This window comes from Physeter macrocephalus, chromosome 11 (assembly GCF_002837175.3).
Source record: "Physeter macrocephalus isolate SW-GA chromosome 11, ASM283717v5, whole genome shotgun sequence".
Classification (NCBI taxonomy): domain Eukaryota; kingdom Metazoa; phylum Chordata; class Mammalia; order Artiodactyla; family Physeteridae; genus Physeter; species Physeter macrocephalus.
The window spans coordinates 77,048,412-77,069,905 of NC_041224.1; the positions used below are offsets into that span (position 1 = coordinate 77,048,412).

The window sequence follows — 21,494 nt, forward strand, 5'->3', positions numbered from 1 at the left end:
TTTACAGTTTTAACTCTTATATTTATGTCTAGATACATCTTAAATTAATTTTTTATATGATGTGAAGTAAGGGTCCAGCTTCATTTTTAAAAATACCTTATACATGAAAAAATTAGCAGATGTTACTTTTTAAAGCAGTTTTAGGTTTATAGAAAAATTAAGCAGAAAGTGCAGAGAGTTCTCATCCCCCTCCACACACACAGAGTTTCCTCTATTATTAACATATTGCATTAGTGTGGTACATTTATTATAATTCATAAACCAATACTGATGCATGTATTAGTCGACTAGGGCTCCCGTAACAGGGCACCACACATTGGGTGGCTTAAACAACAGAAATTAATTTTCACACGGTTCTGGAGGCTGGAAGTCCAAGGTCAAGGTGTAGGCAAGTTTGGTTTCTTCCGAGGCCTATGTCTTGGCTTGTGATGGCCATCTTCTCGGTGTGTCCTCTCACGGTTTTCCTGTGTGTGTGTGTGCATTCTTGGTGTCCCTCTATGTGTCCAAATTTCCTCTTCTTATAAGGACACCAACTGGATTGGATTAGAGCCCATCTAAAGACCTCATTTTGAGTTCATCACCTCTTGAAGGCCCTGTCTCCAAATACAGACACATTCTGAGGTACTGGGGGTTTGGGGAGACACAATTCAATCCATAAGAATACATTATTATTAACTAAAGTCCATAGTTTACATTAGGGTTCATTCTTTGTGTTGTACGTTCTGTGGGTTTCGACAAATGTATAAAGACATGTTCTATCATTGTACCATCATACAGAGTAGCTTCACTGCCCTAAAAATCCCGTGTTCCACCTATTCATCCCTTGCTCTCTCCTACCCCTTGGCAACCACTAATATTTTTACTGCCTTCGTAGTTTTGCCTTTTCCAGAAGATGTAATTGTATGCTATGTAGCCTTTGTGGATTGGCTTCTTTTACTTAGTAATATGCTGTAAGGTTTCTCTATATCTTTTTATGGCATGATAGCTCATTTCCTTTTAGCACTGACTAGTATTCCATTATCTGGATGTACCATAATTTATTTATCCACTCTCCTATTGAAGCATATATTGGTTGCTTCCAAGTTTTGGTAATTATGAATATAGGCATTATAAACATTTGTGTGCCAGTTTTTGAGTAGACATAAGTTTTCAGCTCCTTCAGGTAAATATAAATGAGCACAATTGCTGGATCCTATGGTAAGAATAGGTTTAGTTTTGTAAGAAACCACCAAGCTGGGACTTCGCTGGTGACACAGTGGTTAAGAATCCGCCTGCCAATTCAGGGGACACGAGTTCGATCCCTGGTCCGGGAAGATCCCACATGCTGCGGAGCAGCTAAGCCCATGCGCCACAACTACTGAGCCTGCTCTCTAGAGTCCGTGAGCCACAACTTCTTAGCCTGTGTGCCACAACTACTGAAGCCCATGCGCCACAACAAGAGAAGCCACCACAATGGGAAGCCCCACGCACCATAACAAAGAGTAGCCCCCGCTCGCCACAACTAGAGAAAGCCTACATGCAGCAATGAAGACTCAATGCAGCCAAAAATTAACAAAAAAAAAAAAGAAAAGAAAAGAAACCACCAAGCTGTCATCCAGAGTGGCTGTACCATTTTGCATTCCCACCAACAATGAAGGAGAGTTCATTTTGCTCCACATCTTAAACAGCATTTTGGTGTTTTCAGTGTTCTGGATTTTGGTCATTCTAATAGGTGTACGGTAGTATCTCACTTTTTAAAAATTTTTATTTCCCTGATGATATATGATGTGGCACATCTTCTCATATGTTACTTGCCATCTGTACAGGTTCTTTGGTGAGGTGTCTGTTAAGGTCTTTGGCCCACTTTTTAATCAAGTTGTTTGTTTTTTTTATTGTTGAGTTTTATGAGCTCTTTGTATATTTTGGATAATAGTTCTTTATCAGATACATCTTTTGAAGATATTTTTTTCCCCCAGTTTGTGGCTTCTCATTCTCTTGACAGTGTCCTTCACAGAGCAGAAAAATTTGATTTTAATGAAATTCAACTCTCAATTTTTTCTTTCATGGATCATGCCTTTGATGCTGTATGTACAAGTTTATTGCCAAACCCAAGGTCATCTAGATTTTCTCCTATGTTATCTTCTAGTTCTGTAGTTTTGCATTGTACATTTGTGTCTGTGATCCATTTTGAGCTACATTTTGTGAAGGGTTTAAGATCTGTGTCTAGATTCATGGTTTTACATATGGACGTCCAACTGTCCCAGCATCGCTTGTTGAAAAGACTGTCCTTCCTCTATTCATTTTGCTTTGCTCCTTTGTCAGAGATCAGTTGACTGTGTTTGCGTGGGTCTCATTCTGGGCTTTGTTCTGTTGCAGCTTCATTCATTAATTTGTTCATTTTTAATTAATTAATTAATTTTTGGCTTATGGATGTCCAATCATTCCACCACAGTTTGTTGAAAAGTCTGTCTTTTCCCCCACTGAGTTACCATGGCATTTTGTAGAAATTTGGAGCGTAAGAGTTTACTTCTGGACTCTCACTTCTGCTCCATTGATCTATATGCCCACCGTTGCACCATTATCACACTGTCTGATTACCTTGATTTTATACGAAGCTTTGAAATTGGTTAATATAAAACCTCCAAGTTTGTTCTTCTTCTTCTTTTTTTTTTTCTGTTTTGTTTATCCTAGAGACTTTGCATTTCACATGAATTTTACTCTCAGCTTGTCAATTTCCACAAAAGAGCCTGCTGGGATTTTGATAGGACTGGTGTTAAACTTACAGGTCAGTTTGGGAAGAATTGGCAACTTAACAGTATTGAGTCATCCAATCCAGCAGTCCCCAGCCTTTTCGGCACCAGGGACTGGTTTCGTGGAAGACAGTTTTTCCATGGACCAGGGGGTGGGGTATGGTTTTGGGATGATTCAAGCGCACTGCATTTATTGTGCACTTTATTTCTATTATTATTACATTTCAGTATATAATGAAATAATTATACAACTCACCATAATGCAGAATCAGTGGGAGCCCTGAGCTTGTTTTCCTGCAACTAGATGGTCCCATCTGGGGGTGTTGGGAGACAGTGACACCTGAAGCGTGTTGCTTATGACCAGTCTATTCTGTAAGATGCAGCTTAATTGTCACTTGCCACTCACTGATAGGGTTTTGATATGATTCTGCAAGCAATTGATTTATTATGTTCTCTGTGCAGTCAAACCTCTCTGCTAATGATAATCTGTATTTGCAGCCGCTCCCCAGTGCCAGCATCACCGCCTCAGCTCCACCTCAGATCATCAGGCATTCCATTCTCATAAGGAGTGCACAACCTAGATCCCTCGCATGCACAGTTCACAGGAGGGTTCGTGCTCCTATGAGAATCTAATTGCCGCCACTGATCTGACAGGAGGTGGAGCTCCGGCGGTAATACGAGTGATGGGGAGTGGCTGTAAATACAGATGAAGCTTTGCTTGCTTGCCCGCTGCTCACCTCCTGCTGTGTGGCCTGGTTCCTAACAGGCCATGGACCGGTACTGGTCTGTGGCTTGGAGGTTGGGGACCCTGATCCAATCCATGAGCATGGAATTTCTCTTCATTTATTTAGATCTTCTTTAATTTCCCTCAACAATGTTTTGTGCTTTTCAGTATTTAAGGCTTATGCTTCTTTTGTTAAATATATTCCTGAGTATTTACTTTTTAATGCTGTAGTGAGTGGAATTGTATCTTTATTTAATTTTAAACATTCTTAGCTTTGAAGGACTTCACTATCTGGGGACCATTGTTCTTGTTGTCTATAAAATTGGAAGTTATATAACTCCAACCCAGTTGGTGCTGTCATTTCAGGCACATTGAGGGTAAAGTCCAAATTCTTTACAATTACCATCTGAATTGGGGTTGCTCGTTGGTCACAGATTATTTATTTATTCATTCATATTGGGCACAAAACCAACTATTTATTTAGCTCACCATTCTTTTGGTTGGCGATTTTGGTGAGGCTCAGCTGGGTGGTTTTCTGCCCTAGGCTGGGCTGGCCTATGTGTCTGTGGTCACCTGCCCACCTGTTTCTTAAGACCAGCTAGATGTTGGCTGGGACCACGAGGGTGCCTGGGCCATGTTTCTCTCCTGGTGGCAGGCTAGCCTGGGTTTGTTCTTGTGGTGAGTGATAGGGATCAGTGAAAGAATGGGGGGGCCCTGGACCCCGAGAGGCCTAGACTCAGAATGGGTGTGCTCTTGCCAGCTTCATTCTGTTGCCCAAAGTGAGTCACCAGGCCAGCAAGATTGAAGGCGAGAAGAAATAGACCCCATATCTTGATGGGAAGACCTTCAAAATCACATGCAAAGGTGTGTGGATATAGGAAGGGGAATAATTGTGGCCATTTTTCAAACAGTTCACTACAGTAGCATGTAGCTCTGCAATTCAGCCTGGCTAATTAGACTCAGAATCCCTTTTTTTTTGGGAAATTACTCACCTTTGAATCTTTGCAGGCACAAATACCACCTCTTCCAATAGGAGCTGACTACACTACATATTTCTTTTCCTGGATTCCAGTGCATCTAGAGCACAGGCAACTGTGCAGCTGGGAATTGAGGAAGGTGATATAGTTGGGTGTGTGTGGCATTTCTAGCTAGGGTGACAACAGAGGTGACTGACTGCAAGGGTAGGTTCCTGTTGCAGAAACAGCAACTTGGCTGGTGTTAGTGCTGGTTGCAATAAAGTTAAATTCAGGGTAGAAAAGTGGGAGAGGTGCCAGCTGTAGCTTCTCTTGCTCTGCAATAGCAGGGTCATTGATGTTCTATGGGAAACAAGACTTAGTCTGTTTGGGTCAAGTGTACTTTGCCGTAATTGGCCACAGTGAACTCTGAACAAGTCCATGCCGTGGAGATGCGTTGGCTGGGTCTCCCAGTCCACATCAGGGAGAACTTTGACGTTGCCCAGATGCTCCTTCTTGGCTTTGGGGGTCTCTGAACTGTGCACAGTGAGGGAGGGGTGTGAGGAGTCTGGGTGGGTGCGTGACGGCCTCAGTCACCTGGGTTTGCATTTCATTTCAGGGCAATAGCCTAGTGGCCTTGCTCACAGCAATTGACAATCTGTGGGCTGCCCAGTAAGCTGGAGAGCTGGTGGTTTAGGGTGATTTGCTGTTTGGTCTTCAGTGGTTTAGTTTGTGAGGCTGCACTGCTTCCGGATGGTACCAGTGACCTAGCAAGTGGGAGTCCCGCTGGGTCCTGGCAGGCTAGTCCAGCCCAGGGGACAGCACATGTCTCTTGCTTTCCCCTCAGGCAGCCTGTGTGGTGATGGCATGGGTGTGTGCTACCTGCTGCCTGTCTTAGACACCGTGTTTGTCCGGAGGAGCTATCGCCGCCAGGGCCTGGGCCCGGCCATGCTGAGGGACTTCTGCCAGACCTTCCGAAAGGACGAGGCCCTGGGCATCAGCTGGCCCATCTCCCCTGCCATGTACCAAGGTAACCACTGCATTGGGAGGAGTGCTTGGGTAACAGGGATGGGTAACTTATGTGGGTTCCAGATGATTCTGGGGTGGGCGGTCCCTCAGAGCCGCTGGCACCGTGACACACCTGTGAGTTTTCTCTTTCCTCTGAGAAATCTCCTGTTGCTTCAGCACTGAGACTTTAAACTTGATCACAAGGGGCGAACCTTTCCCAGTCCCTGAGAAAGAATTGGATTTAGAAATAATAAGAACCAAATCAACACAGCGTCAGAGAGAAGCAGAATCCAGGGAACGCACTGTGCTGCTGGTTGTTGCTGGGCCTCAGAGGGCCTTTGCTTTTGCACGGGAAGATGGTAGTCATCACTTTGCCTTTCCAACTCGGAGCCCCAGGGGGACCAGGAGCTGAGGGAAGGCAAGCTCCAAATGCACGGAGCCCTGAGCACCTGTGTAGCTCTTACTGCAGAAGATGGCTCCCCCCATTTGCTCTTGTCCTACCAAGTCCGTGTATTAGTCAGGGTTCTCCAGAGAAACAGAACCGGTAGGATATATATATATATATATACACGTGTATATATATGGGGGGGGAGGGAGGGAGAGAGAGAGGGAAAGAGAGAGAAGAGATTTATTATAAGGAATTGGCTCAGACAACATGGAAATTGAGATATCCTAAGATCTACAGTCAGCAAGCTGGAGGCTCAGGAGGACTGATGGTGTGGTTCCAGTCCAAATGCCAACAGGCTTGAGACCCAAGAAAAGCCAGTGTTTCAGTTCAAGTCCAAAGATAGGAAAAGACCAGTGTGCCAGCTCAGTCAGTCAGGCAGGAGGAGTTCCTCTCACTTGTGGGAGGGTCAGACTTTTTGTTTTGTAGTCAAGACCTCAACTGATTGGCTGAGGTCCACCCACAATGGGGAGGGCAATCTGCTTTACTCCGTCTAAGGATTCAAATGTGAATCCTGGGACTTCCCTGATGGCGCAGTGGTTAAGAATCTGCCTGCCAATGCACGGGACACAGGTTCAACCCCTGGTCTGGGAAGATTCCACATGCTGCAGAGCAATTAAGCTCATGTGCCACAACTACTGAGCCTATACTCTAGAGCCCATGAGCTGCAACTACTAAGCCCACGTGCCACAGCTACTGAGCCCACGTGCCACAACTGCTGAAGCCTGCACGCCTAGAGCCCATGCTCTGCAACAAAGAGAAGCCACCACAATGAGAAGCCCGCACACTGCAACGAAGAGTAGCCCCTGCTCGCCACAACTAGAGAAAGCCCTCACACAGCAACGAAGACCCAACACAGCCATAAATAAATAAATTAATTAATTTAAAAAAATGTGAATCTCATCCAAAAACACCCTCACAGACACACTCAGAATAATGTTTGATGAAATGTCTGGATACCCCTGGCCCACTCAAGTTGACATATAACATGAAGTACCACAATCCTTCTCCAGGTTCTGGAAAAGAAATCTTAATATGTATTTGCCAGAGGAAATTCAGAAAGCCCTGATGTTAAATGTTTCACTCCAAATCAGCAAGGGTGGGAGATACTGGGGAGCATCTCCCAGGATCCACTGGTTCCCCATGAAGCACATCCACCCCACACTGGGCCCTGCCTCACTTCTTGTCATACAGATACTTTTGGACCCTTACTATTGAGTTTCCAGTGTCCTTATGGTGTGAGAACAATAGATAGGAGAGAAAAGCTGTGAAAGGCAAGGAAACTTCTGTTGCTCGGGAGTCATAAGAAAACCAGGTGAAAACATATTTTCCGCCAGTAGGTTTGGTCATTTCTTTGTATTTTCAAACTCTCCATCTCTCACGAAACTCTGAAGATCCTGAATTTGTGCAAAGAATACTGGAGGCTTGCTGCACTGGTTTGCTCACTTGGAGGTCTTGGAAAGTTCTGGAACTCCGGCACTGGTTCTCTGTCCATGCCCACGTGCTATCTGTCGCTCCCCTCATTCTCATTTCAGCTCTGAGGCTTTGTTTGAGTGTGTTGGCCCCCAGGGCAGCCACCTAGATCTCCCCTGGGGAGGAGCAGGCTCCAAAGGGCGGGGACCACCCCCAGGCCAGCACTGCAGAGACGCTCGCAGGGGCCTGTATCTCCACCTGGTAGAGAAAGAAGATCTGAAGGTACTGATTCTAAGTCACACTTGGGGTCTCAGTGGCCCAGCCAAGGGTGCTGGGGCCTTGAGCTTCTACGTCACCCTGCTTGTGCCTGGGCTCATGGGTGAGCAGTCAGAGTGTGGACAAAGCAGGACAAAGCAGCAGCTGGAGGTTCAAGGCCAGGCCGGGTGTGGCTGCTCCACGCTTCACGGACCGCCTTTTATCCAGTATAGTCCTGCCCTTGGAATGGCCCGGAAGGCCTCCTGCCCAGGGCCCCACGCTTTAGCACCCTCTTGAAGCTGCACCTCTCTCCACGGGCTGAGCAATCTGTGGGCCCAAGAGGATGTTCTCGCCTGGGTGCAGGCCACTCCTAAACCAGGTCAGGCTACCAGAACCCCAGGATTCCTGTCAGGGGCTGCCAAGGGCCCAAGTGGACTCCGTCCTGGATCTGTGCCCCTAAGAGCAGAGGACGCCACCAATTTGCACATCCTTAGGCCCTGGGACAGCTGCTGGTGGGATGTAGGTGGAGCGTGGGCGTGGTGTCCACATTTGTATGCACAGGCCCCTTGCCACGTGCTGGGAGCTGGGGTGAGAGGAGGGGGTGGGCTGCCAGCTGGGGGCCAGCTCTCTTGGCATCGCCACATTCAGGTGCAAAACTCCAAGGAGTCTAAGAATTCTAAATTTGAAACTGGCTTTTCCTGCTGCTAAGTTATATTTGTCAAGACAGGAGAGCAGAACATTCTATCTAGCACTCGGCTAGCTTGGCTTACACCTTTTGAGTACTTAGCGTCATGCTCTGTGGGTTTCCATCTGTGCTCTTGCCCTGGGCCTGATGGAGCCCCCAGCACCTGCAGGACCAGGAGCTGCTTCCCGTTTGGCTGGATTCAGGGCCCTGCCATGTGGAAATGCTCACCCTGTGAACGTGGCATAAAAGTCTACAACCTTGAGGGGGTTCTGGAGTCAAGGCGTCTGTGGATGAGCTGGAAGGCTCCCTGGGAGAAGAGGGCTGTGGAGGCTCAGAAAGAGGGAGGACAGTGCCTGTGGAGAGGACCGGGTGGGGTGCCATTATGGGCTGAATTGGGTCCCCCCCCAAATTCTAACCCCCAAGGGGACTGTATTTGGAGATGGGGTCTATAAGGAGGTAACTGAGGTTAGGTGAGGTCATAGGGTGGGCCCTGATCCAACAGGACTGATAAGAGGAGGTCCCAGTAAGAAGAGGAGACTAGGACACAGATGGGTACGGAAGGAAGATGGTGTGAAGACACAGTAAGAAGGTGCCATCTCCAAGACAAGGAGAGAGGTCTCAGGAGAAGGCAAGCCTGCCAACACCTTGATTTCAGACTTCCAGCCTCCAGAGCTGCGAGACAATAAATGTGTGTTGTTTAAGGCCCTGGGCGTGTGGTGTTTTGTTGTGGCCGCCTGAGCAGGCTAAATGGGATGGATGAAAGTGGAAGGCAGGTGAGGAGGATGGCGGGTGGGGGGGGGGGTTGGCGTGGGGCAGCGGCAGAGCAGAGAGCTGGGGGTGGGCCTGGCCAGGCTGCAGGAAGGACGGAAGTGGCCGTTCCTGGGGACGCAGACGAGGGCTGGTGTGTGTGCACCAGGGCTGCGTGGGCCTCCCTGACTCCTGTATGCAACTTCCCCTCAGTCTGTAGGAAGTTCCTGGCGGCGCATCCAGAGGAGCGGGGGCGCCTGTGGGAGGCACAGCCCCCAGGAGCCTGGGGCCAGCGAGTCAACATCTGGCTGAAGGTTCAGCTTCAACAGGCAAGGCGTCCAGATTGTGAGTCGGGGTGAAAGCATGCCCTTTGGTCTGGTTATTTCCAGTGTCGGTAACGGAAGCACAGATTCACTGGTGCAGATCGAGTCAGGCTGCGCAGACGTTCTGTTTGTTGCTGTTGCAGCAATAGAGGAGGGAGTGAAACCTGGGCGGTGGCATCCTGGCCTTCCTCCACCTCCCATCCTGAACGAACCACACCTTCCAGACCCTCTTGCTCAAATAGATCTCCCCCACTTTAGCCAAATCAGAGACTCCCTGGGACTAAGGGTTCCCCATTTCTAGTCGGAAAGGATCATTGAAACATGCAAGAGGATTAATTGCCTCTGTCTAGCAGAAGGTCCCTGGAAAGCATTGTTTCCCGTAGGCAATGTGTGCATCTGGTAAAAATTCTAAGACACACGAGGGTTTGCTGGAAGAGCGAGCTCTGTCCCTTCTCCTCCGGGGAGGGTTCACGTGGGTGTGAGGCAGAGCCCCCTGTTCTGTGTCTGCGAGGGCCTGCCTTGTCCTTCTTGTCCTGTTTGATGTGTTTGACGGCAGCGCAGGATAAGCCCGATGGGTGAGCTTTTGTTTATTTTTGTTTGTTTATTTGTTTTTTTTGCAGTACGTGGGCCTCTCACTGCTGTGGCCTCTCCCGTTGCGGAGCACAGGCTCCGGACGCGCAGGCTCAGCGGCCATGGCTCACGGGCCCAGCCGCTCCGCGGCATTTGGGATCTTTCCGGACCAGGGCACGAACCCGTGTCCCCTGCATCGGCAGGCGGACTCTCAACCACTGTGCCACCAGGGAAGCCCATTTTTTTTTTTTTTTTTTTTCCCGATGGCTGAGCTTTTGGTTGTGTGGGCAGCCCTGTTACAGACACACAGGCCGTCTTCAGCGAGTTTGTGGCGGGTTTTTGATGGATGGTGTCTGTGCCCAGGTGGTGGGTCTGAGGGCCGGAGGGGCGAGCAGGGTGGCAGACACACATTGTCTTTAGGTCTCCAGGCTGCTTTGTGTCCGCGTTCCTTCCACCTCTCCCAGGTAGGGGAGGATGGCCCACTGAGGCCTGGCCTCAGCTGCAGTTGGAGGTGCAGCCGGGGGCAGGGCTGCAGGGGGGATGGGGGCGAGGGAGCGTCTCTTTAAATTCACCGGCCACGATGAAAGCATGGCTGAGCTCCCTTCAGGGTCGAGTGCCACTTCTGAGGCTGCAGGTAGCTCATTAAGGGATGGATGGGCAGGCTGAGGTGCCAGGCTTTCTCTTCCCATGGTGACTGATTCCCCTGAGGTAGCAATAGGGGAGAGCACCTGGGAGTTTATTGATGATGATGGTGATAGGTTTTGCTCCTCTGGTGCCTTTCAGCTAGGAGGCTTAATGGGTCTTTACAGATATTAATGGGGTAACCGGGCACCTGGGAAGGAGGCTGTGGCAGGGCTGTGACTGTGATCCTAATGAGGCAGTTAAGTGACTTGCCCTGTGGCGTAGAAAGTCGGAAATGATGGGAAGCCAGCCAGGGTCCCAGGCCCTTGGCCGACCAGCCGTGTGGGTTTGTCGCTGGGCTTCACAAAGGAGCCTGCAGCCCCCATGCCTCCTGGCCTTTGTGGCTTGGACGTTGCACTTCCTTGGCTGGAAATGGAAAAAAAAATGGCTTGCCCATCAGAATGTGGAAATCATGTGGAAATTGCATGGGCTGGAGGGGGTTTGCAGGGGAGGACGTTTTTGCATAATTGGGGAGATGGCTTCCTCTGAGGAGAATTCCACTGGGGGTTATTTCAAGAGCTGAGAGAGTTGGTGTGGTCTGGTCAGAGGAAATGAGCTAGAATTCAGATGCCAGCCCTGTCACTTTAACTCACTCTGAGATGCACCAACCCTCTCCTTAAAACGGCAAATGAGGGGACTTTCACAGAGAAGGTACCAGAAGCATGCTTAAGTCCCTTGAAGGAAGAAGGGTCATCATTATAATTAGGGATATAATTAGATTACCGAAACCATAATTTTTTGAAAAATTCTAAGTTGTGGTCTTTTCACTCCCTGTTTAAATCATGGCTAGTTCCCAGTTTCACCCACACCTCCTCTCTCCCCCCAGGGCCAGCAGTCAGGATTTTAATTCACTGGTGAAGGTTTTCCGCCAACCAGCTTCATTTTGTAACAATTTTGTCAGTCAGCGCTGACACTCAGGTTTTTTCCAGGCCAGCCCGTGAGTGGGGGCCACAGATGCGATCACAGATTAGCCCAGATGCTCGGCAGTTTCTCTGTTTTTCATCTGTTTCTCTCCTCACGGAAATCAGCAAATGTTAGCCCACTGGGTTTTCCCACCCATCACCAAACAATGCAGATTCTGGAATCTTCTCTTCCCTGGAAATGTCATGAGGCCACTTATTTTAAATTTAGTTTTAATCAGTTATTCTTAGAGTTGCTTTCTTGAATTGTTCTGTTTTTCAAATTCTATCTTTTGTCCCTTTATTTCTGACTATTATTTAGGAGGTTTCCTACAATTTCATGGGCCACAGGAATAGAAATATAAACCAGAAGCCCGGTGGGGCCCGTTGCTTTTCACATTCTAACTAAGGTGTGGACATATTACCACATTCCACAACATTCCAGCGGGAAATTAACTTCTCCTTTCAAATGTTTTAAAATCTGTTTTTGAAGCAGTGTCATTTGTGGACTGGGGATTTTAGAGTTTGCACAGTCCTGTCTGTTGATAACATCTGTGGCTTATAAAGGCCCTGAAAATATTTACAGGGTTATTCAGACCTTTTGAGAGAAGGAGTTTGTGGGAAACTTTTTTCTTCCTGTACTCAGTTACATATGAAGCCTTTGAAACTTGACCAATAGGATCAGAATTCTGTCCGATGTGACTTCCCCATTAGCTTGCACATGCCTAATTTTCTTTACTGGGGGGGATGAAATTGAATACGTCAACAGTCGATTTTTTTTTTTTTAACGGAAAAAGTTGCTGGAGGCAGGAAATAAATTGCACACAGATTAAAAAAGAATTTTTTTTTCATTTTTAGGTTATATTTTTGCTTTCTTTCCAGGTGAAGTTTTAATAGGTTCAACTGTCATCCACAGGGAAAATACTTTTCTTCTGTTTGTATTTAATTTTTAAAGCTAGAGGGAATGTACATAAAGAGATGTGAAATATTTGAGCTGACGAAGTGGGGTCAGTTTTCTAAAAGCCTGATGCTTAGCAGACTGCAGCTCTTAACTTCTTTCAGCTTTTTCTGGAGAGTCGGGCATTAAACAGGGCCAGGCTGGGAAGGGCGGAGAACAGAACCACCACGCTGGATGGGCTTTTTGGTCTAATGCTGCTCTTTGAAAGGTTGTGTAGCTCCCTCTAGTGGCCACTGTTATCTGCTGCAGCATCGGATGGTAACTCGTAGGCATCTGCCTTTGACCTACCTGTGTGGCTGCTTCTCAGATTCTCATCCATGTGAGTCCAAATTATCATTAATTTAAAAAAAGTATTGCACCTTCATTGCTTAGGAATAAAGTACAAGGGAAAGTTTGATAGCTATTAACATACTTCCATCCATAACACATAAAAACAAAATTTCACACATCAGGAAAGGAAGAAAATTGATAATGGATTATCTACTTCATTCTCTCATTCATTCATTCACTCACTCATTCAGTTGATTACTGTTAACGGAGCATTTCTCAGCACTGGGAAGTGTCCAGGTGATCCGGATACAGTAGTCAATAAGGCTGGCTGAGAAGTGTCTGAGCTCATTTATGAGCTTATGGTTTTTGTGAAGGAAAGTACATGGGCAGCTACTACTGTATTATATAAAATCTTAAACATCAGAGAAGGCTAAAGAGGGCTGGTACTTTTAGATGCTTATGATTCAATTGTGCCAAACCAAATTTTGCTCATTTATAGAGTCTGGAAATAAACTTTAAACATTTACTTATATAGGTAACAAGTAATATTCTTTATTTGAAAAATGTGTTTCGTTTGTATTTTCAGCGCAAATGGAAAACTGCATATTTTTTTTCCTAAATGATCTGAACCCCTCACCACATCTCCACATATGGATTTTGGGGTGTGGGGAGGTGCACAGTAGGATAAGAAAGTCACCCCCTTCCAAGTTGGTACTGATTTGGTAGGAGGGGGGGAGAGAGGCTGAATTAACATGTGTGATTATGGTCTCTCTTGTGAGTAAGAATTCCAGTGAGCAAAGAGGAGGGCCAAGGAATAGAATGGGAAATCTGATTGCATTTAATACCTGAATAGTTGGGAGAATAGATCAAAATTCCAGCTCAGAAATGCTTGAATAGAACCGCTCTCCCAATACCTGGAAGGTTTTCCTGTCCTTGGAGGGCATGTAGCAGGTGTCAGGGTGAAGGTCAAAAGGTTAAAACTGGGTCGTGGGGTTCATGCTTTTGGAAGTGTCCCCATTATATTATTAATCTTTTGACTGTCCAGTCCCTTGGGAGTCACCCCATTTGCTCACCCTGCTCTCTTGCTTGGGGAGGGCAGCTAACCCAGGAAATTCCAAGGAGGAAGTGACTGCTCTTGGGCGCACTTCTCAAGACAGTGGACCTGGAATATCCCATAATGGAGAGGACAACAAGGTACAGTGACAAATGTGTGTCATTCTAGGACTAGTCGTTGTGTCACGCTTGTGCAGTTTCCTAAACACCTCTGCTCTGGGCTTCTCTGGGGCAGTAGGCCCTTGATTTATGCTTGGAATCTCCAAGCTGCAGTGGGAGGAGAGGCCATTGCAATTAGACTTTTCACGGTCCTCTTCTCTAAGCTAGACAAGCTCTGATGAAGCCAAAACTAAACAGAGAACACATGGGAATGAGCCGTAATTTTGCATCGTTAAGGAAGTACTGAAAAATCTGAATTTCAGATTCTGTGACGGACCAGTATCTTTCAAGCAGAACTAATGTGTGGACAAATTTATCTTTCTTTCCTTCCCCGCCCCTCAAGCCCAGATGCTAGAAAATGGAATAGGGCATTAGGTTATGAGATGGTTCAGAGCAATGGTAGATAGATCCGCGGGTAAGGATGGTTCCTGGATATTCCTTGCTGGCCTGTTGTCGTTCAGTAGTTTATAAGATTTTGGAGTGATATGATTCCACGAGTATTTTCCTGAGGCCAAGCCAGACACTTGTCCACACAAGGTGATTGTGCTGACATCCGTTTGCTGGCATGGAAGGGCCTTTGCTCTGGAATCCCTAAAGAATCGATAATGACATTAAACTCCAAAACTTACAAATGCATTTTGTGGGGAATGCTGCTTATCTTGGAAAACAGATGGTTCTGGGATAGAAGACTCAACATCAAAGGCATAAAACATCTTAGAAAGTGCTGGATTATCTTAGAAAAGCTGACTGGTGTCTGACATCAGTTCTAGCCATCTGGCAGAGGAGGGCCTTCCTGTTCCTTGGGTCACAGTGGAAAGCTGGGCCGTCAGGCTACTGAACCGAGTGTGTGCTTTGCCTCTGTGCTAATCTCTGACTCTTCTTTTAAACGTTGAAGGCCGTTAGAGGAAGCAGGAGGTGTCCAGTGTGACCTGACGCCTGCGGGCGTGTGTCTGGGGAAGTCTGCGCTTTTAATAGTAGCGCCTTCTTGCCTTGTTCTCTCTTGGATCTCCCCGGGCCAGGACTTCATGTCCCACCGCTGAATATATGTTCCCATCAGTCAGTCTGTGCTCAGAGCATCTTATGTACAGAACACGGTGTCCCCGTGGCCGGCCTGGGGTGTGAACCTGGCTCGCCCGCTCTGACTCTGAGCTCGCGGTGCGGGGCGCAGCCAGGCCAGTGTTAATTGGGATACCGTGTTGATTCTTTTCTGGTTTCAGGAGAGGATCAGTGGAGAAGAACTGGAGAAGAATGATCGAGATTGCGCAGTGACAGAAGCGGCTGCGTGGCTTGGGAGAGCACGCTGGGCTGAGCAGGAGGGGAAGGAGGCCAAGAGGACAGCGGTGGATGCCGGGCTGCCCCCAGGGTCATGGCGGAAGCACATGCGTCCCAGCTCCTAACCCCTAACTCGCAGAGGCTGAGCTGAGTCCACTGAGAGGCTTGCCTAGGCTCCGGGGGACGTGGGTTTGAGAGCCACTTGCCACTCTATGCTCCTGTCACTGGGAGCTGGCTTCTGTCCTTGCTGTGGTGTCATTTGAGGAGCAAATGACCACACAGACCTTCCTACCTCAGGCTTGATGTGTGGGCTCAGGTGATGGGAAGCTGAGAAGCCCCTCATTTAATCCGAAGGCGCTGTACGGGGCAAGTAATCATTTTCCCACGCTCAGATTTCAGAAGCCCATTCGTTAAACCTAACATGGTTTCTCTTGCTCAGGATGAATTTGTAAAGACTGCACTGGAACCACATGATTATGCCTCTTTCTTCAGCACAAGGAAGCTCAGGGCTGCCCTGTCCACACTGCAGAAATCCCTCTGTGGTTTGCCCACGACAGCCCTGCTGTAACTGTGAGACCCCAGACACCAGAGGGGTTTCCAAGGAGACACGTTTCTTTCTGGAGAAGCTTCAGCCACGTCGGAAGCTCCCTGAGGTCAGGGCCCGGCTGCCTGGTGCACACCCAGGCCTCTGGCTCACGTCTGGCTGGTGCAGGAGGCGCTCAGAGTGGGCTCCAGGTGGGCTCCAGGATTGTAGCAGCACCCACTTCCCAAGGGAACCGCCGGAGGGGTCTTCGGGCTGATGGCCCTTCTATAGTATTGGTGCCTTCAGCGGACAGGCTTGTGCTAATAAAGGTGACTGTAAAGGTGACAGCCTGGCCTGCACGTGACAGCAGCCCCCCTTTCTACATACCTACACAGCCCTGCTCTGGCACGTGCCCAGCCGCCGTCAGGGTTCCTGCCCCCCAGACCTCAGTGAGGACAGGCGAGGCTGGCCGTGGCCAGTGCTGCTGCCTGTTCACAGGGTAAGGCACAGTCCAGGCAGCTTCACGAGGTCTCAGAGCCTGTCTCCTGAGATCGGGATGGGCTTTCTCTGCAGTCAGCATGGGCTCTTCCAGGGTCAGTAGGATTCTTTCCAGGGAAGGCTGGTCAGGTCGTCTTGGGGCGGGCAACCCAAGTGCCGCCTTGACTTCTGGGGAATGCAAACCTGATTGTATCTCCAAGGACACCCCACCCCCTCTGTGGCTTGACACTGTCTTTGCAGCACCCAGGGCCTGTCACAGAGGGCCCTGCTGACGCCACGCCCGCCTCTGGGCTCGCCCGCCCTGTCTTCTGTTTCCTGGCTGCCTGGGCCTTCCCATCCTCAGACACACCAGGGTCTCACTTAGGGTCTTCTGGGGGTCTGTGCCTTCCCCTCCCAACCCACTCCCTCCTGCACACACACGTCAGTCAGGCTCATTCCTGCTTACACATCTGGTTTCAGCTCAGGTGTCCCCTCCTTCCCACGTGGGCTCTAAGCACTGGTCACTCGCTGGGCCTCCCTGAGCCTCCACCAGGGTTAGCCTGGGGTGGCTGCATGTCAGCTCCGACCTGGCCCTTGGTAATTGGTCGGGTGTGGATGGTAACAGGTCACATCAGGAGTGAGGGGTGACACCTTCCTTCTGTTCCTCTGCTTCTAGACCCTGGAGAGGTGAGTGGAAGGACAGGTTCAACCTTTTATGGATTTAGTGAAGTCCGTCCTGGAGGCTGGGGGTGGGAAGAAGATGTGCTGGCAAGATACTTAATAGCTGCTTCCCTGAGTGATTAAAGGGTACATGGGGTGGGACCTCTGTTACTTATTTACTCACCCATGTGTCCATCCATCCATCCATCCATCCATCCATCCATCCATCCATCCATCCATCCATCCATCCATCCATCCTGCTATACAACAGACATTCAGTGTGCTTGCTCAGGGCCAAGCCCTGTGCTGGGCACAGGGGACATGCAGATAAGTGAAGCATGGTCCCTGGACTCAAGGAAACTGTTTTCTGGAAGGGTCCCTCCTGGAATCTTCCAGTACGCTTGTCTCTCTTACATTCGTTAGAAAGAGGGATGAGTCCAACTGAATAGAAACAGTTTAGAGCTCCATACAGAGACGTGAAGTCCCTGAGTGCATGTAGGCTTTCTGGGAAGGAGGCACAGTGGTCTCAAGTCTGTAGCCGAGGGAGTGCTGTGTGTGACGTCAGACATAACCTTTCACACGTGGTGTAGATGTGAGCTGTGAACATTTCACTGTTTGAGATAAATCACTGGTGCTTTCTGTTTATGAGGAAATGAACTGATCAAAGTGGCTCAGGGGTTTGATGAAGTTACTATCAATAAGAGAATCCTCCCAAGGAAGAAAAACTGATGTGTTGATGTAATTCATTTAAAGATGTACGAACAAACCACATGGCGTTAGAGGGAAACATGGTGGAGCTCAGAGCAGCCACTCCCTGGCAGCACACAGCCCTGTCAGTGTGGGGCTCTGTGCAGGGTTCCTTCCAAGTGGCAGGCGTGCATGAGGACTGTCAGAGAGGCTGTGTGCGTGGTGTGTTTTATTTTTATTAAAAAAAAAATTATTTTATTATTTTTTTATTGGAGTATAATTGCTTTACAGTGTTGTTTTAGTTTCTGCTATACAATGAAGTGAATCAGCTATATGTATACCTATATCCTCTCCTTCTTGGACCTCCCCTCCCTCCCCCATCCCACCCATCTAGATTGTCACAGAGCACCAAGCTAAGCTTCCTGTGCTTTATAACATGTTCTCGCTGGCTATCAATTTTACACATGGTAGTGTATATATGTCAATCCTAATCTCCCAATTTGTCCCACCCTCCCCTTCCCACCGTGTGTCCACATGTCTGTTCTCTACGTCTGTGTCTCTCTTTCTGCCCTGCAAATAGGTTCATCTGTACCGTTTTTCTAGATTCCACATGTATGCGTTAATATACAATATTTGTTTTTCTCTTTCTGGCTTACTTTGCTCTGTATGACAGACTCTAGGTCCATCCACATCTCTACAAATGCCCCAGTTTCGTTCCTTTTTATGGCTAAGTAATATTCCATTGTATATATGTACCACATCTTCTTTATCCATTCATATGTTGATGGACACTTAAGTTGTTTCCATGTCCTGGCTATTGTAAATAGTGCTACAATGAACATTGGGGTACATATGTCCGTTTGAATTTTGAATTATGGTTTTCTCAGGGTATATGCCCAGTAGTGGGATTGCTGGGTCATATGGCAGTTCTATTTGTAGTTTTTTAAGGAACCTCCATACTGTTCTCCATAGTGGCTGTATCAATTTACATTCCCACCAGCAGTGCAAGAGTGTTCCCTTTTCTCCACACCCTCTCCAGCATTTATTGTTTGTAGATTTTTTGTTGATGGCCATTCTGACTGGTGTGAGGTGATACCTCATTGTAGTTTTGATTTGCATTTCTCTAATAATTAGTGATGTTGAGCATCTTTTCATGTGCCTCTTGGCCATCTGTATGTCTTCTTTGGTGACATGACTATTTAGGTCTTCTGCCCATCTTTTAATTGGGTTGTTTGATTTTTTGATATTGAGCTCCATGAACTGTTTGTATATTTTGGAGATTAATCCTTTGTCTGTTGCTTCATTTGCAAATGTTTTATCCTATTCTGAGGATTGTCTTTTCGTCTTGTTTATGGTTTCCTTTGCTGTGCAAAAGCTTTTAAGTTTAATTAGGTCCCAGTTGTTTATTTTTGTCTTTATTTCCATTACTCTAGGAGGTGGGTCAAAAAGATCTTGCTGTGGTTTATGTCAAAGAGTGTTTTTACCTATGTTTTCCTCTAAGAGTTTTATAGTGTCCAGTCTTACATTTAGGTCTTTAATCCATTTTGAGTATATTTTTGTGTACGGTGTTAGGTACTGCTCTAATTTTACTCTTATATGTAGCTGTCCAGTTTTCAAAGCACCACTTATTGAAGAGGCTGTCTTTTCTCCATTGTATATTCTTGCCTCCTTTGTCATAAATTAGGTGACCATATGTGCATGGGTTTATCTCTGGGCTTTCTATCCTGTACCATTGATCTGTATTTCTGTTTTTGTGCCAGTACCATACAGTCTTGATTACTGTAGCTTTGTAGTATAGTTTGAAGCCAGGTAGTCTGATTCCTCCAGCTCTGTGTTCCTTTCTCAAGATTGCTTTGGCTATTCGGGGTCTTTTGTGTTTCCATTACAAATTGTAAAATTTTTTGTTCTAATTCTGTGAAGAATTTCATTGGTAATTTGATAGAGATTGCATTGAATCTGTAGATTGCTTTGGGTAGTATTTTCATTTTCACAGTATTGATTCTTTCAATCCAAGAACATGGGTATATTTTTCCATCTGTTTATGTCATCTTTGATTTCTTTCATCATTGTTTTATAGTTTTCTGAGTACAGATCTTTTGCCTCCTTAGGTAGGTTTATTCCTAAGTATTTTATTCTTTTTGTTGTGATGGTAAATGGGATTATTTCCTTAATTTCTCTTTCTGATTTTTCGTTATTAATGTATAGGAATGCAAGAGATTTCTGATCATGAATCGGTGTTGAATTTTGTCAAAAGCTTTTTCTGCATTTATTGAGATGATCATATGTTTTTTATTCCTTAATGTGTTTATATGGTGTGTCTCATTGATTGATTTACATATATGGAAGAATCCTTGCATTCCTGGGATAAATCCCACTTGATCATGGTGTATGATCCTTTTAATGTGTTGTTGGATTCTGTTTGCTAGTATTTTGTTGAGGATTTTTGCGTCTATGTTCATCAGTGATATTGGTCTGGAATATTCCTTTTTTGTATATCTTTGTCTGGTTTTGGTATCAGGGTGATGGTGGCCTTGTAGAACGAATTTGGGAGTGTTCCTCCCTCTGCAGTTTTTTGGAGAAGTTTGAGAAGGACAGGTGTTAGCTCTCCTCTAAATGTTGGATAGAATTTGCCTGTGAAGCCGTGTGGTCCTGGACTTTTGTTTGTTGGAAGATTTTTTAATTACAGTTTCAATTTCATTTCTTATGATAGGTCTGTTTATATTTTCTAATTCTTCTTGGTTCAGTCTTGAGAGATTGTACCTTTTCAAGAATTTGTCCATTTCTTCCAGGTTGTCCATTTTATTGGCATACAGTTGTCTGTAGTAATCACTTATAATCCTTTGTATTTCTGTGGTGTCAGTTGTGATTTCTCCTTTTTCATTTCTAATTTTATTGATTTGTGTCCTCTCCCTTTTTTTCTTGATGAGTCTGGCTAAATGTTTATCAATTTTGTTCATCTTCTCAAGGAACCAACTTTTAGTGTTGTTGATCTTTGCTATTGTTTTCTTCTTTTCTATTTCATTTATTTCTGCTCTGATCTTTATGATTTCTTTCCTTCTACTGACTTTGGGTTTTCTTTGTTCTTCTTTCTCTAGTTGTTTTAAGTGTAGGATTTGATTGTTTATTTGAGATTTTTCTTATTCTTGAGGTGAGATTGAATTGCTATAAAATTCCCTCTTAGAACTGCTTAATTCCCTCTTAGAACTGCTTTTGCTGCATACCATAGGTTTTGTGTTGTCATGTCTTCATTGTCATTTGTTTCTATGTATTTTTTAATTTCCTCTTTGATTTCTTCAGTGATCTCTTGATTATTTAGTAGCGCACTGTTTAGCTTCTATGTATTTGTGTTTTTTACAGGTTTTTTTCCTGTAATTGATTTCTAATCTTATAGTGTTGTGGCCAGAAAAGATGCTTGATACAATTTCAATTTTCTTAAATTTTCTGACACTTGATTTGTGACCCAAGATGTGATCTATCCTGGAGAATGTTCCGTGTGCACTTGAGAAGAAAGTGTATTCTGCCACTTTTGGGTGGAATGTCCTATAAATATCAATTAAATCTATCTGGTCTGTTGTGTCATTTAAAGCTTGTGTTTCCTTACTTATTTTCTGTTTCGATGATCTGTCCATTGGTGTAATTGGGGTGCATTGGTGTAATTGGGAGCACCCACTGCTGGAGTTCAGGCCTGACCCCCGTCTTGTGAACCAAGATCCTGCAAGCCTCATAGGGTGGCCAAAAAAAAAAAAAAAAAAAAAGCAGAACAATAACAAAGAGTAAAAAATAAAATAAGAAGACTAACAGATATGTTAGAAAAAATAAATATAGATGAAACAACAACCAGAAGGTAAAACAGAACCACAATAGCAAAAAAGAGGTAAAAAAAAAAAGCTGGAAAAGGCCTTGGCTGTGGGGGACAGGGCTTTGGTGGTGGGCGAGGTCTAAGCTTAGGACCCACATGCAGGAAAATAAGATTAGAAGACTAACAGATATGTTAGAAAAAATA

General features: G+C 46.1%; 1 protein-coding gene across 1 annotated transcript in view; it reads left to right on the top strand.

Annotated features, from left to right (window-relative positions):
* The window catches only part of FAM169BP (Protein FAM169B), an 80,501-nt gene extending 65,211 nt beyond the window's left edge, over nucleotides 1-15,290 (top strand). The window contains 4 exon segments of the mRNA XM_055088196.1: nucleotides 5,254-5,436; nucleotides 9,173-9,304; nucleotides 13,760-13,854; nucleotides 15,090-15,290. Of these exon segments, the coding sequence (XP_054944171.1) occupies nucleotides 5,254-5,436; nucleotides 9,173-9,304; nucleotides 13,760-13,854; nucleotides 15,090-15,269 (590 nt within the window). The 3' untranslated portion in view covers nucleotides 15,270-15,290.
* Nucleotides 15,291-21,494: the final 6,204 nt, after the last annotated feature.